At 38.1% G+C, this 15,301-nt stretch overlaps 1 protein-coding gene across 2 annotated transcripts in view; it reads left to right on the forward strand.

Annotated features, from left to right (window-relative positions):
* LOC139748046 (uncharacterized) overlaps nt 1-15,301 on the forward strand; it is a 538,085-nt gene that overhangs the window by 459,175 nt on the left and 63,609 nt on the right. For both annotated transcript variants that reach the window (XM_071660616.1, XM_071660617.1), the window contains 2 exons: nt 4,196-4,291; nt 11,223-11,276. In XM_071660616.1, coding sequence (XP_071516717.1) covers nt 4,196-4,291; nt 11,223-11,276 — 150 coding nt within the window. The remainder of the gene's footprint in view (nt 1-4,195; nt 4,292-11,222; nt 11,277-15,301) is intronic.

Here is a 15,301-nt window from a genome sequence, read left to right on the forward strand (position 1 = left end):
TTCTTCTGTGGTTTCAGGAACAACTGTATAATATGTCTTACTTTCCTGTGGTAAAGGTGCAGTTTTTTCTACTAACCAACACTGATTTTATTTCAGTGCTCTCTCAAATAGTTCAGCATGAAATTTATGAAATATTAACCAAATGTACTCCTATCAGAATATTTGTTGCAATTAATCTAGGTACTAAATGTTTGTTTTACATTTTTTAGTTAACATGCTTGTTTTTCTTAACCTGTTTTCCTTAGAATATACACAGAAGTATTTTTTTTAGATATTTATTAGATTTTATACTTTGTGTATTTCACTGACCTCATTTAGATGTGAATTGAATTATGTGCAAAGTGTGTATGTGTTTGTGTATCATTGTTGGTGGACAATAGGGAGTACATGATCACTGAAGGCCTCCTTGCTCCAAAGGATTATATCATTTCCCTGCTTGTGATTGGAGCACGATCTTGAAGTAGCCAGAGACCCTTAGAAAAGGTCATAGGGATACATAATGATGAGAAAGCTGTATATACTTATCCTCTGTTGGTTTCATTAGTCACCAACAAAGCATTTGTCACCTTGAAAATGTACCTGATGCCTGTCTCCACAACTTTTCCATAAATTGGTTGGCCAGCTTCACAGCTAGCCATCAAGCCAAAGTCATTCGCAGAGGCTTCACCAGTAAAATCCTGAAGCTCTGCAGTAGACTTCCCCAAGGAGCAGTTCTTTTTACAACCCTGTTCAGTCTCTTCGTACTTGATCTTCCATCACCCTTTGCAGACCCCTTTGTGAAGGTCTGCTTTTATGCAGATGATCTTATAATTACATCTCAGTTCTATGACACTTTACAAGCAGCAACAAATGTGGAACACTGAGTCATACGATAGGAGCACTAGTTTACATAGAATGGAATGTCTGCATCTCTATAGAAGTATACAGTAATCCCTGTAAACCCAAACAGACATCAATCGACTCCATACCCTCCTATCATCTTAGTAGCCAATCACTTCCACTCAACAAAACTCCATCTATTGTAGGCATCTTATGTGATGCACTTATGACATTCACATCCCACATCACAGACAGCTACAAAAGATGCAGACAGACTAAACACCCTCAGAGCACTTACTGGCATCAGATTTGAACAAGAAGAATCATATAGTATCCTCAACAAGCATTTCAATGACTCCACCCTTAATTATGCCTCTCCTGCCTGGTCATCCACCCTGTCAAAAACAAGCACAGTGGAGCTGTAAACTACGAAAACAGAGCACCACACGCACTCAACACTTGCACAGTGAAACAAAGATTCTCCTTTTACAGTCCTTCATCAACATGCTCAGCACTCAGCTCTCTGCAAGTTTCATATGCTTCCCACCCAAAACACTCCATGATTTAAGATCAGGATGAAAGATTTACTCTTACCTCTTACTTTAGCGATCTCTACTTATAGATCCCACCAACATAACACAAACCTAACACATACACACTAAAATGATCTGTTAAACACTAAACAACTTGTTCGCAAGGTCCTATGTTAGCAAGGTAGCATTAGGAGCAGATGAACACATGGACTCATTCATGAATATCCACTCTGTAGGTGGCATGTAATGCATTGAAATTGCATCCTTCTCTCCACAACTAGGCCCTATAGAGCTTTTTGTGGTTTCCCTTGACCACATCAGATGCCTTTGTTCATTCCATTGACAGCATGTTGCCTTCTCAACCCACTTGAAATACATCCACTAGAAGCTAAACCCTCAGACGAATGCAAGTCACACTTTCCCCAATGTATGCTGTTGATTTTACTTACCCAGGTACATTACAAATAGTTTCAACATATTCAAAGACACCTCATGCCCGTAGTGCAAATATCACTTATTACTCAATTGCCCTACACTCTCAACACTTAGATGCTTACACAATATCACTTTACTGTATGACCTGTGGTGCCAACTAGTGGATGTGCCCAGCTTACCGAGTACTCCAGGAGCATCATAAAGATAGAAAGGACTCCTGGCTACAGCTGAGTGAGTGTGTCAGCAATTTTGATATGACAGATTGGGTATTAATGTTGGGTGATTTAAATGTAAATGTGGTAATGTGGTATATGAAGGTATAATTAGGGGATGTAGGGTATTCAGTAAAATGAAAAGAAATGAATAGCTTGTGTTGTTTTGTGCTAAAAAAAAATGGATTTTTGGTGATTGGGAATACCTGGTTTAAAAAGAGGGACTCACACAAGTGTATGTAGGTGATTAGGAAAGTGGAAAGCAGGTATTACTGGATTACACACTATTTGATAGGCATACAGGAGAGAGAGAGACTGGGGTGTGAAGGGGTTGAGAGGGTCAGCTGGAGGGATGCTTTTACTTTTAAGTGGTGAAGGCGAGGTGAAGATTTGTGAAGGTTTTCAGAAAAAAGGAAATGATATCTGTAAGAGGAGGATGGTGAAATAAAATGAGCTTGGAATAAAGGCTTGTGTGAAGAAATACTAGGCAAAATTGATTGTAGAATGGTAAAAGGTGAGAGTAAACATAGCTAGGGAAGTGGGTGAGGAACAGGAAGTATATTGAACTCTCATTTATCTGTCACTTTTTTAACCAGAAAACTCAAAACAGCACACAGTACATTTTTACCCTGTATGGATTAAAACCCTAAACAGTAGCTCCAATCAATCCATGCAGGGATGAAAACCTAAATCAGTGGAACCATATAAATTTTTCCCCTTCAATTATTCGAGATATTTCTGCACAGATGATGCTTAATGTTACTGAATTCTTGAAATTGTTCAATATTGAATGATTATTTCCTGTGAAATAGCATAAGAGGATAGCAATAGAATGATGTTCTTCATCTCTCCCTCCAGACCTGTTTTAATGCGGTACCAATTAGGATATACTCTTCTCAAACCCACTTTTCTCACAAAAGAATTTTTTTTCTTGTTTGCCATTTCCCACATTAGTGAGATAGGACCAAGAACAATCTCAGTTTCTCACATCAGTTTTTTCAGCTGTCATATGTAATTCACTAAAACCACAGCCCTCAGAAATTTCTGTGGTTTACCCTTAGCTGTTTCATATTCAATGTATACCATGTATATCATATCACTCCAATTCACTCTATCACATGCACACTTTCAGTCTGCATATTCAGACCCTGAACACAAAAAATCTTTTTCATTCTAACCTTCCATCTTCAGTTTGGTCTCTCCTGCTTTGCTAATGATAGGCAAAGGGGGTCAGTCCTCCTGAACAAGTGATTTGTAAGCCTTATGGAGCTCTCTTCAGAGATGAATAACAAACTACATGAATATGTCTCATTAGGAGAATGGTTGAGGAGGCAAATCATCTTTTGATTAATGCAGGTAATACATTTTAAGTACATGAAGGAGTAAATATTGAATAAGCTTATTTACAGCATGTATTAGAGTATGTAATTCGTGTTTGATCAGCGTAAATGAAGGCACACATAAATAGAGATGGTCCGGACGCAACGATGGTACTGTGTCCTAAATAAGGGAGCACAAATGGAAGAGGTTAGTATGTAATTTTGTCTGTGGTAGAGTTGAGGGGATTGAGGCAAGACATGTTTAGAAATTTCAGACTGACAGATGTTCGGTATAGACAGGTCTTTCACAACAGCAAAGACAGATTAAGGAGAGGTTATAACAAAAAAACTTAGCATGTATCATTTAGGAAAAGATGTGAAGTTTCTCTTTAATGATAGAGCGATGGCAGAGGGGGAATAAGCTGAATGATATGACTGTGAATGCACATATTGCACTGAAAGTTTAGATATGCTTTTTTGTTAATAGAAAGTTCAAGAGGTGGTGTTCTATGAGTGCCATAAGTGTAGATCTCCCTCCAGTTATTATAGGAGGAGGTAATTGCAGTTAGATAGTTACCTGAAAATATGCATGTTCTTTTGTTTCTCTGCTTCTGATATGTTTTGTTGCTTTTCCTTTGCTTAGCCTTTTTTTTTAACAAATGTTGTTATTAACACCCCCTTAACATAAAGTGTGATGTTTTATATCTGACATGCATGTTTTTTAGCTTTCACTGGCCTTTCATGCAGCAAGCGAATCAACGTACTGACATTGTATAATTTTCTTTTCAGAGCATTTGTGCTCATACTGGAGTTTATTGATGAATATGAATTCAGTTTTAATTGATTTTGAAACAATACTGTGATTTTTCCTCTTCAGATTCATTCCAGTGTTTGGATGGAAGATATATTGATGATTCTCTACGTTGTGATGGCAGAAGAGATTGTAGTGATGGAAGTGACGAAGTTGGATGTGGTAAGTTAAAGTTATTTCATATGTGGAAGCAAAGCTAAATCTTATAAGATATACATAAGGTTACTTCAGTAAATGATTTATTTCAACTCCAACTCTCATTTGGTCATAAGATCTTTAGTAGATTGGTGAATGTATAGTTTCAATATGTAAACAAATTGTGTGTGTGTGTGTGTGTGTGTGTGTGTGTGTGTGTGTGTGTGTGTGTTCAAAAAACTAAAAATTAGTAAGTGACATTTGTATGTTGATGCATGTACCTTGTTGTTTTGAATTGCATTCACACGCATAGATGTGTAAATGCTTATTGCTTAGAAATTAAGGTTACAGAATTGTCAGTAATACATAATTTTTATCCATGTGTGCATCTGTGGAAATTATTTTTGCATTATTTTTTTATATAAAAGCAAGATACATGATCATTTCAGACATTTTATGTTTGAGTAAAACCCATTTCATAGCGTGTCAATTATTTCCTTATGAATTGTGAAAAGATTTTAGTGAATTGTAACTCTCTAGACACACAATAAAGTGTTCTCTTTATTCCTGTATGACACATTTTGTTTAGTTGCATGAAAATGGTTTTACTCATAGAATTAGAATCGGATATGAAAATAGATGTAGCCATATGAAAGTTATATACAAGCTGCTGTACCAATGATATTATGAATAACAGTGCACTGATCAGTGGCAACGTCAACCAGCATATCCTACTCCTGCCCTTTCATTAATGCATTTGGCAAAATTTAACAAACCGTGGAAGGCTTCAACGAATCACAACAACCTTTCTGAATATAACTAGTTCAGATAGACATTAGCAAGGTATTCAACTCTGTCCCACAACATAACCTTAGAAAAAACACACCTCTCAGCTTCTGCAAAAACATTAAGATGTGGTTAGCCAACCTCATATCTGACTACCAAGCAAGTCATTCATTAATGATTCACCTTTAAAATCCTTGAGCTCTACAACTTTCTTAAATCTCATCATACATGATCTCACTTTTTACTCACTTTTTTAAAGCACAGCATGAAACATAATTGACCTTAGGTTTCATCACAGTACCCATACATCACACAAGCAGAAACAGACACATAACATTATGCAACAAGAATGCTGGCTCATCCAAAACAGAATGTCTGTTTTCCCTCAGAAATCCATCAGTGTGCAATCTGCTGGGAATAATGGGGGCCGGGTGTTTGGAGTGAATCAGTTGTTGGTTGCTGATAACACTGCACTGCACTCCTACTTTAACAGACATTTAAAGTTGCTAGAAAGGAGGGATTCAGAAAACTGTTTCCTAGGAGTGACAGACCATGGGAAGTGAGAGAGATAATCAAGGAGAACTGGCAGACAGCAAAAAATGAAAGAAATTGACGTGGCCAGAGGCAGAAACGACACCTCTGCCTCTAGTCAAAAAGGCCATAACTAGCAAATAGAAAGTGCCATAGACTGAAGGTTCTGTATAAAAATCCAAACAGTGTGGTGAGAAATGGAAAGTAGCTAAAACTGAGGAAGCATTTGCGAGATTACAACCTGGACATTATGATAGTGGTGGAGATGAAACTCACAAATGAAATTAATTCTAACATGATTTTCCCGAATGGGTTCACTATAGCAAGGGATAGAAAAAATAAGGGGGGGGTGGGGGAAATTAGTCCTCTTGATAAAGAATTGTGTTAAATTCGAGAAAATATAAGTAGATGGTGCCTGCACACAATACATACTGGGGGAAGATTACTTTGGGTAGGAAGTGTATTATAATACTTTTAGCAAAAAAAAAAAAAAATATACATATATATGAGAGAGCTTGGGAAGTGAGTCAGTTGTTGTTCGCTGATGATACAGCGCTGGTGGCTGATTCATGTGAGAAACTGCAGAAGCTGGTGACTGAGTTTGGTAAAGTGTGTGAAAGAAGAAAGTTAAGAGTAAATGTGAATAAGAGCAAGGTTATTAGGTACAGTAGGGTTGAGGGTCAAGTCAATTGGGAGGTGAGTTTGAATGGAGAAAAACTGGAGGAAGTGAAGTGTTTTAGATATCTGGGAGTGGATCTGGCAGCGGATGGAACCATGGAAGCGGAAGTGGATCATAGGGTGGGGGAGGGGGCGAAAATTCTGGGAGCCTTGAAGAATGTGTGGAAGTCGAGAACATTATCTCGGAAAGCAAAAATGGCTATGTTTGAAGGAATAGTGGTTCCAACAATGTTGTATGGTTGCGAGGCGTGGACTATGGATAGAGTTGTGCGCAGGAGGATGGATGTGCTGGAAATGAGATGTTTGAGGACAATGTGTGGTGTGAGGTGGTTTGATCGAGTAAGTAACGTAAGGGTAAGAGAGATGTGTGGAAATAAAAAGAGCGTGGTTGAGAGAGCAGAAGAGGGTGTTTTGAAATGGTTTGGGCACATGGAGAGAATGAGTGAGGAAAGATTGACCAAGAGAATATATGTGTCGGAGGTGGAGGGAACGAGGAGATGAGGGAGACCAAATTGGAGGTGGAAAGATGGAGTGAAAAAGATTTTGTGTGATCGGGGCCTGAACATGCAGGAGGGTGAAAGGAGGGCAAGGAATAGAGTGAATTGGAGCAATGTGGTATACCGGGGTTGACGTGCTGTCAGTGGATTGAATCGGGGCATGTGAAGCATCTGGGGTAAACCATGGAAAGCTGTGTAGGTATGTATATTTGTGTGTGTGGACATATGTATATACATGTGTATGGGGGTGGGTTGGGCCATTTCTTTCGTCTGTTTCCTTGCGCTACCTCGCAAACGCGGGAGACAGCGACAAAGCAAAAAAAAAAAAAAAATATATATATATATATATATATATATATATATATATATATATATATATATATATATATATATATATATATATAAATATATATATATATACATAAATATATATATATATATATATATATATATATATATGTATATATATATATATATATATATATATATATATATATATATATATATATATATATATATATATATATATATATATATATATATATATATATATATATATATATATAATATATATATATATATATATATATATATATATATATATATATATATATATATATATATATATATATATATATTTTTTTTTTTTTTCTTTTTTTTTTTGCTTTGTCACTGTCTCCCGCGTTTGCGAGGTAGCACAAGGAAACAGACGAAAGAAATGGCCCAACCCACCCCCATACACATGTATATACATACGTCCACACACGCAAATATACATACCTACACAGCTTTCCATGGTTTACCCCAGACGCTTCACATGCCCTGATTCAATCCACTGACAGCACGTCAACCCCGGTATACCACATCGCTCCAATTCACTCTATTCCTTGCCCTCCTTTCACCCTCCCGCATGTTCAGGCCCCGATCACACAAAATCTTTTTCACTCCATCTTTCCACCTCCAATTTGGTCTCCCACTTCTCCTTGTTCCCTCCACCTCCGACACATATATCCTCTTGGTCAATCTTTCCTCACTCATTCTTGACCTCCTGCCTCTTTCTTTTGTACATATCCCACTCATTTGCATTATTTCCCTGCAAAAATTGTCCAAATGCCTCTCTCTTTTCTTTCACTAATAATCTAACTTCTTCATCCCACCACTCACTACCCTTTCTAATCTGCCCACCTCCCACGCTTCTCATGCCACAAGCATCTTTTGCACAAGCCATCACTGCTTCCCTAAATACATCCCATTCCTCCCCCACTCCCCTTACCTCCTTTCTTCTCACCTTTTACCATTCTGTACTCAGTCTCTTCTGGTACTTCCTCACGCAAGTCTCCTTCCCAAGCTCACTTACTCTTACCACTCTTTTCACCCCAACATTCTCTCTTCTTTTCTGAGAACCTCTACAAATCTTCACCTTCGCTTCCACAAGATAATGATCAGACATCCCTCCAGTTGCACCTCTCAGCACATTAACATCCAAAAGTCTCTCTTTTGTGCACCTATCAATTAACATGTAATCCAGTAACGCTATCTGGCCATCTCCCATACTTGCATACGTATACTTATGTATATCTCTCTTTTTAAACCAGGTATTCCCAATCACCAGTCCTTTTTCAGCACATAAATCTACAAGCTCTTCACCATTTCCATTTACAACACTGAACACCCCATGTACACCAATTATTCCCTCAACTGCCACATGACTCACCTTTGCATTCAAATCACCCATCACTATAACCCGGTCTCATGCATCAAAACTACTAACACATTCACTCAGCTGCTCCCAAAACACTTGCCTTTTATGATCTTTCTTCTCATGCCCAAGTGCATATGCACCAATAATAACCCATCTCTCTCCATCCGCTCTCAATCTAGAGTTTACTTTCTTACACTCTATCACAAACTCTCACCACTCCTGTTTCAGCAGTAGTGCTACTCCTTCCCTTGCTCTTGTCCTCTCACTAACCCCTGACTTTACTCCCAAGACATTCCCAAACCACTCTTCCCCTTTACCCTTGAGCTTCGTTTCACTCAGAGCCAAAACATTCAGGTTCCTTTCCCCAAACCTACTACCTATCTCTCCTTTTTTCTCATCTTGGTTACATCCACACACATTTAGACACCCCAATCTGAGCCTTCGAGGAGGATGAGCACTCCCCGTGTGACTCCTTCTGTTTCCCCTTTTAGAAAGTTAAAATACATTCCTGCTGCCACCCCACCACACATGAAATTGCACTCCCCCTGTGTGCATATGAGGTAGCACTAGAAAAAGACAACAAACCCCACATTCGTTCACACTCAGTTCCTAGCTGTCATGTGTAATGCACCGAAACCACAGCTCCCTGTCCACATTCAGGGCCCACAAAACTTTTGACAGTTTACCCCAGACACTTCACATGCCCTGGTTCAGTCCATTGACAGGACATATACTTATCACTATATACACATATACATACATATACATATCACTATATACACATATACATACATATACATATCACTATATACACATATACATACATATACATTACATACACAGACATATACATATATTCACATGTACATGTTCATACTTGCTTGCCTTCATCCATTCCTGGTGCTACCCTGCCCCACAGGAGACAGCATCACTACCCCTGCTTCAGCGAGGTAGTGCCAGGAAAACATACAAAAAAAGGCCAAATTCATTCATACTCGGTCTATATCCGTCATGAGTATGCACCAAAACCACAGCTCCCTATCCACATCCAGGCCCCACAGACCTCTCCTTGGTTTACCCCAGAAGTTTCACATGCTTTTGAGCAAATAGGTTCGGCTAGTGAATTGATATGTTGAGTTATATTGATTTACTGCACACAGTCACTGATATGAAAATTTTTGCTATTCTGGTGTATCTGAGGGACTCATAAATCAGTTTTAATTTTTCACCCGTGATTCACCTCGATATCGGCTCAACATCTTTGTAGTGCCAGCATGACATAAAATGAATTCTCAGGGCACTGATCACAGTGTTTGTATCACATTGTTGTAAGAATAATAGTGCTTTTCTTAAAGAGTGTACTATATGTGATCATTTTAATGTGGTCTTCACTAGTGCTCTTATTGCCTACATGTATCCTTTTCAAAGTAATTCCATATTGGGGTTCTTTTCCCCATATATTTTTTCCCCATGCATATTCACCATTTCCCATGTCAGTGAGATAGCGTCAAGAACAAATGACTGAGCCTTAGAGGGAAAAATCCTCACTTGGCCCCCTTTCTCTGTTCTTCATATGTTTTGGGGATGTATAAGAGAAAGCAGCAGGAGGTCAAGAGGAAAGTGCAGTGGTTGAAAAAGAGGGCAAATGAAAGTTGGGATGAGCAAGTTTCAGAAAACTGTAGGGAGAGTAAGATGTTTTGGAAGGAGGTGAATAATGTGCAAAAGATACGTGATAGTTGATATAGCAGCAAATGGAACTATGGAGGCTGAAGTGAGTCAAAGGTTGGGTAAGGGGCTAAGATTTTAGGAACATTGAGGAAGGCATAGAAAGAGATGTCATAGTCAGGGAGGGGAAAGATGTGTATAGCACTTCTGAAGGTGTTGTAGGGATGTGAAACATGGGCCCTGATAGAAAAGTAGAGAATAGGGTAGATTTGTTGGAAATAGAAGTTTTAGAAGAGTATTTGGTTTGAGGAAATTTAATTGAATGAGATGATAGGGTAAGGGAGAGGTACAGAAGTATGAGAAGTTTTGATGAAAGAGATGTAGAACATGTGCTGAAATTGTTTTGACACGTAGAGAGGATGAGTTATGAAAGGATGGTTAAAGGTAAGAGGGTATGCATGATGGAAGCAAAGAAAAGGAAAAGGGGATAGTGTAGAGGTAGTGGAAGGATGAAGTGAAAGACACAGAGCATTTGTGGCCTGAACATGCAAGGGGTGTGAGGCACTTATGGGATCAAATGTATTGAATGATGTGGTATATAGAAACAATGTGCTGTTGATGGGCTGAACCAGGGCATGGGAAGTGGTCAGAGGAAGCTACAGGAAAGTGGGTAAGGATCAAATGTGGACAGGGGGCTTTGATTTTGTTAAATTATGAGAGAATGATGCCATTACTTTGTCTTTTCCTGACACAACCTCACTGATGCAAGGAATGGCAAATGGATACAAAAGAAAAAGTTTATTATTTTAATGAATCACTTAAAAAATGATCTTGTGAGCAGTTAGTTACCAGATGTATGGATAGATTGCTAAATGTCCTCAAAAACAGTACTGTGTACTACTTAAGCTGAAGGAGGTAGTTATGTCATCCATAAGAGTGGTAAATATTTGCAGATGTACTGGTACTTTTATATTGCTTTCAGGTTAATATGAATAGCATTTGTCAGAGTAATAAAACAGATATATAAGTGTCGTACTGGAGAGTAAAGTGTGAGAAATGAGTTAGTTGCAGAATGTAATGCCTCTTTTTTTTTTTTCAGCAACAGATCGTCTGAACCTGGAAACCTACCCTGATGAGCAGACCATTCAGCAGAGTAAGTCTTCGTACTTTGGTACCCCTTTCCACTTCCCTCTAACTGCCTTCCTGGCAATAGTGCTGGTAGTGCTTTTGTCCACCTACTAATAGCTAAGGAGCAGGAGGACAGGCCTCCAGTACTCACTGACAATCCTGTAATAATGTTCTGAGGGTCAGAACTTACCAAAGAAGATCTGAACTGTGATCTTTGTTTTGATAGATGGTGATGTAGTATTCTAATGCTCCTTATAGTCATGATACTTAAAGAGACGAATCTTATTATATAGTATATGTTTTCTGCACTCAATAGAACTTGAGGGGCATATGGTTTTCAGTCCTTTTCAGCAAGGCAGCTGAACCCTATAGGAAGCAGCCTAACTACCCTAACAATATCCATTTTTCTCAAGATTTTTTTTTTTGTTTGTGTGTGCGAGTCAACTAATCACAGGTCCAAAATACAAAGGGGTCAATTTTCAAATCATTATCTTTGCTGGAGTCAGTTGTGTTGAAATCTGAACACCAACTTACTACTACAGAAGTTTTCATGAGAAATCATACCAAAATGAGTGATGGAACTCTCTCAAGCTAGTGAATTCAAAAGGTGATATGTTGTGTTGTTGTGAAGTGTGGAACTAGCATAAGGAAGGAAGAATATGAAGATTTTCATCATGTGTAACCTGTGTATTGTTATGACTTGAATCATTAAAGGAAAAATCATGGTAGTATAGGCATGTAAACTTGTAGTCTGCAGCTTGAAAAACTTTAGTAAGTAAAGTAGATGTTTAAGATAGGCTTATAAAAATTGAGCAATATATATATATATATATATATATATATATATATATATATATATATATTTTCCCTGGGGATAGGGGAGAAAGAATACTTCCCACGTATTCCCTGCGTGTCGTAGAAGGCGACTAAAAGGGGAGGGAGCGGGGGGCTGGAAATCCTCCCCTCTCGTTTTTTTTTTTAATTTTCCAAAAGAGGGAACAGAGAATTGCGCCAGGTGAGGGTATTCCCTCAAAGGCCCAGTCCTCTGTTCTTAACGCTACCTCGCTAATGCGGGAAATGGCGAATAGTTTGAAAGAAAGAAAAAGATATATATATATATATATATCTTTCTTTTCTTTCAAACTATTCGCCATTTCCCGCATTAGCGAGGTAGCGTTAAGAACAGAGAACTGGGCCTTTCATGGAATATCCTCACCTGGCCCCCTTCTCTGTTCCTTCTTTTGGAAAATTAAAAAAAAAATAATGAGAGGGGAGGATTTCCAGCTCCCCGCTCCCTTCCCTTTTAGTCGCCTTCTACGACATGCAGGGAATACGTCGGAGGTATTCTTTCTCCCCCATCCCCAGGGATAATATATATATATATATATATATATATATATATATATATATATATATATATATATATATATATATATATATCTGTTCTCACTACCTTGTGCACATGTGAAATGGTGAATATGTATGAATTATATATGTATATATACAGGTACACCACCGATATTCCGGTACTCTTTGTTCCAGAGACTTACCGGATTAACCATTTTGCTGGACTAACCGTGGTCACGTAATGATAATTCATCAACACACCTCTAACCCACTAATTATATACATCTCGCATGTGTTTAAAGTATACCACGGACTGCTAGACATTTAAATTAAACAAATATTAAAAGTTTGAGCACTCTAAGATGGTAAGTCTGTCATTAGATTGTTTGAATCCTGTGGGGTCTTCTTCCTCTTCTGCTGTTAGTGTTTTTAGGTGTGCATTGCCAGAATAATGCAGTTTTGTCTGAATTATACACCTCAGGACTGAGGTGCTTTTCAGCTATGAGTTTTGCAGATTCGTTTACATACTCGGCAGTTCCTTTGTGGTTTGCAGACCGCTTTTCTTCACACACTTTATTCATGGAGATTCCATGAGGCTTCTTGAATCTTTGAAGCCATCCTTTACTAAAGTCACGCTCATGTTGTAATTTAAGTTCTTTATGGAACAACTTAGCTTGGTCCATTATCGTGCTACCTGACAAGTTCACTCCATCACTCCTATGCTGTTGAAACCATTCCATCATCACTCGATTGTGCTCAGTACTCTTACCATTTTTCAAAGTTTTTCTAATCATCATTTGCTTCTTGGAACGCTGTCTGCATCGAATTTCAATATTTTCTACCTTTGCTTCCTTATATCATAAACAGTTGATGAGCCAGTACTGTAGATGTCACACAGCTTACGCACTGAAGCACCACGGTCCATTTTTTTCAACAGTTTTACTTTATCTTGGACCGATATAGACGAGTATTTACGTTTGACTCAACGACTGACACTCTCATATGTCTTAGAAGCCATAGCTAGGGTTAAGTTTAAGCAAAATTAACTAAGAATCTCACAGAATTGCAGTATCACCACCAGCAAGTGCAGTGTAAAGAATGTAAATAAGCATACGCTATACACAATGCCATCTGTAGCCGCCCAGTAAACTAGTCTCGTGGCCATGGTAATTTCAAGTTTCCTCACATAATTTTGTCTGGTCTAAAGGAGGTGCCGAACCATCAGTTGCCGGAAATTTGGTGGTGCACCTGTATGTATGTATGTATATATATATATATTTTTTTTTCATACTATTCGCCATTTCCCGCGTTAGCGAGGTAGCGTTAAGAACAGAGGACTGGGCCATAGAGGGAATATCCTCACCTGGCCCCCTTCTCTGTTCCTTCTTTTGGAAAATTAAAAAAAAAAACGAGAGGGGAGGATTTCCAGCCACCCACTCCCTCCCCTTTTATTCGCCTTCTACGACACACAGGGAATACGTGGGAAGTATTCTTTCTCCCCTATCCCCAGGGATATATACATTAGTTTTATTATTATACTTTGACGCTTTCTCCTGCATTAGCGAGGTAGCACAAGGAAACAGACGAAAGAATGGCCCAACCCGCCCACATACACATGTATATACATAAACGCCCACATACGCACATATACTTACCTATACATTTCAACATATACATACACAGACATATACATATATACACACATACATATTCATGCATGCTGCTTTCATCCATTCCCGCCACCACCCCACCACACATTATATATATATATATATATATATATATATATATATATATATATATATATATATATATATATATATATATAAATAAAATATGTGTGTGTGTGTGTTTGTGTGTGTGGGCGTTTATGTGTATATGGGTGGGTTGAGCCATTCTTTTGTCTGTTTCCTTGCACTACCTAGCTGTCGCGGGAGACTGCGATTAAGTATAATAAAAATAGAAATAACAAAAAAAATATATATATATATATATATATATATATATATATATATATATATATATATATATATATATATATATATTATCCCTGGGGATAGGGGATTAAGAACACTTCCCACGTATTCCCTGCGTGTCGTAGAAGGCGACTAAAAGGGGAGGGAGCGGGGGGCTGGAAATCCTCCCCTCTCATTTTTTTTTTTAATTTTCCAAAAGAAGGAACAGAGGGGGCCAGGTGAGGATATTCCAAAAAAGGCCCAGTCCTCTGTTCTTAACGCTACCTCACTAACGCGGGAAATGGCAAATAGTTTAAAAGAAAGAAAAAAAAAGAATATATATATATATATATATATATATATATATATATACATATATATATATATATATATATATATATATATATATATATATATATATATATATGTGTGTGTGTGTGTGTGTGTGTGTGTGTGTGTGTGTCTGTTTGTCTGTCTGTAAGGATATGTAGTGCATGGTTTGATTGAGTAGGAATTTCTTTGTGAGAGAGAGAAAGGTGTGGTGTTGAGTGGAGTACAGTTAAGAGAGCTGAGTGGGGCATGCAGAAGTATTTGGACGAATGGATAGAATGAACAAGGGACAAAAAAGGGAATGTATATCAGAAGTGGAAGGTGCAAGGAGAAGGGGAAGACTGATATGGAGATGGAAGGATGGTGTAAATAAGATTTTGAGTGACGGGCCTGAACATGTATTAATGCGAAATGCATG

This window comes from Panulirus ornatus, chromosome 72, assembly GCF_036320965.1.
Source record: "Panulirus ornatus isolate Po-2019 chromosome 72, ASM3632096v1, whole genome shotgun sequence".
In the NCBI taxonomy this organism is placed as follows: Eukaryota; Metazoa; Arthropoda; class Malacostraca; order Decapoda; family Palinuridae; genus Panulirus; species Panulirus ornatus.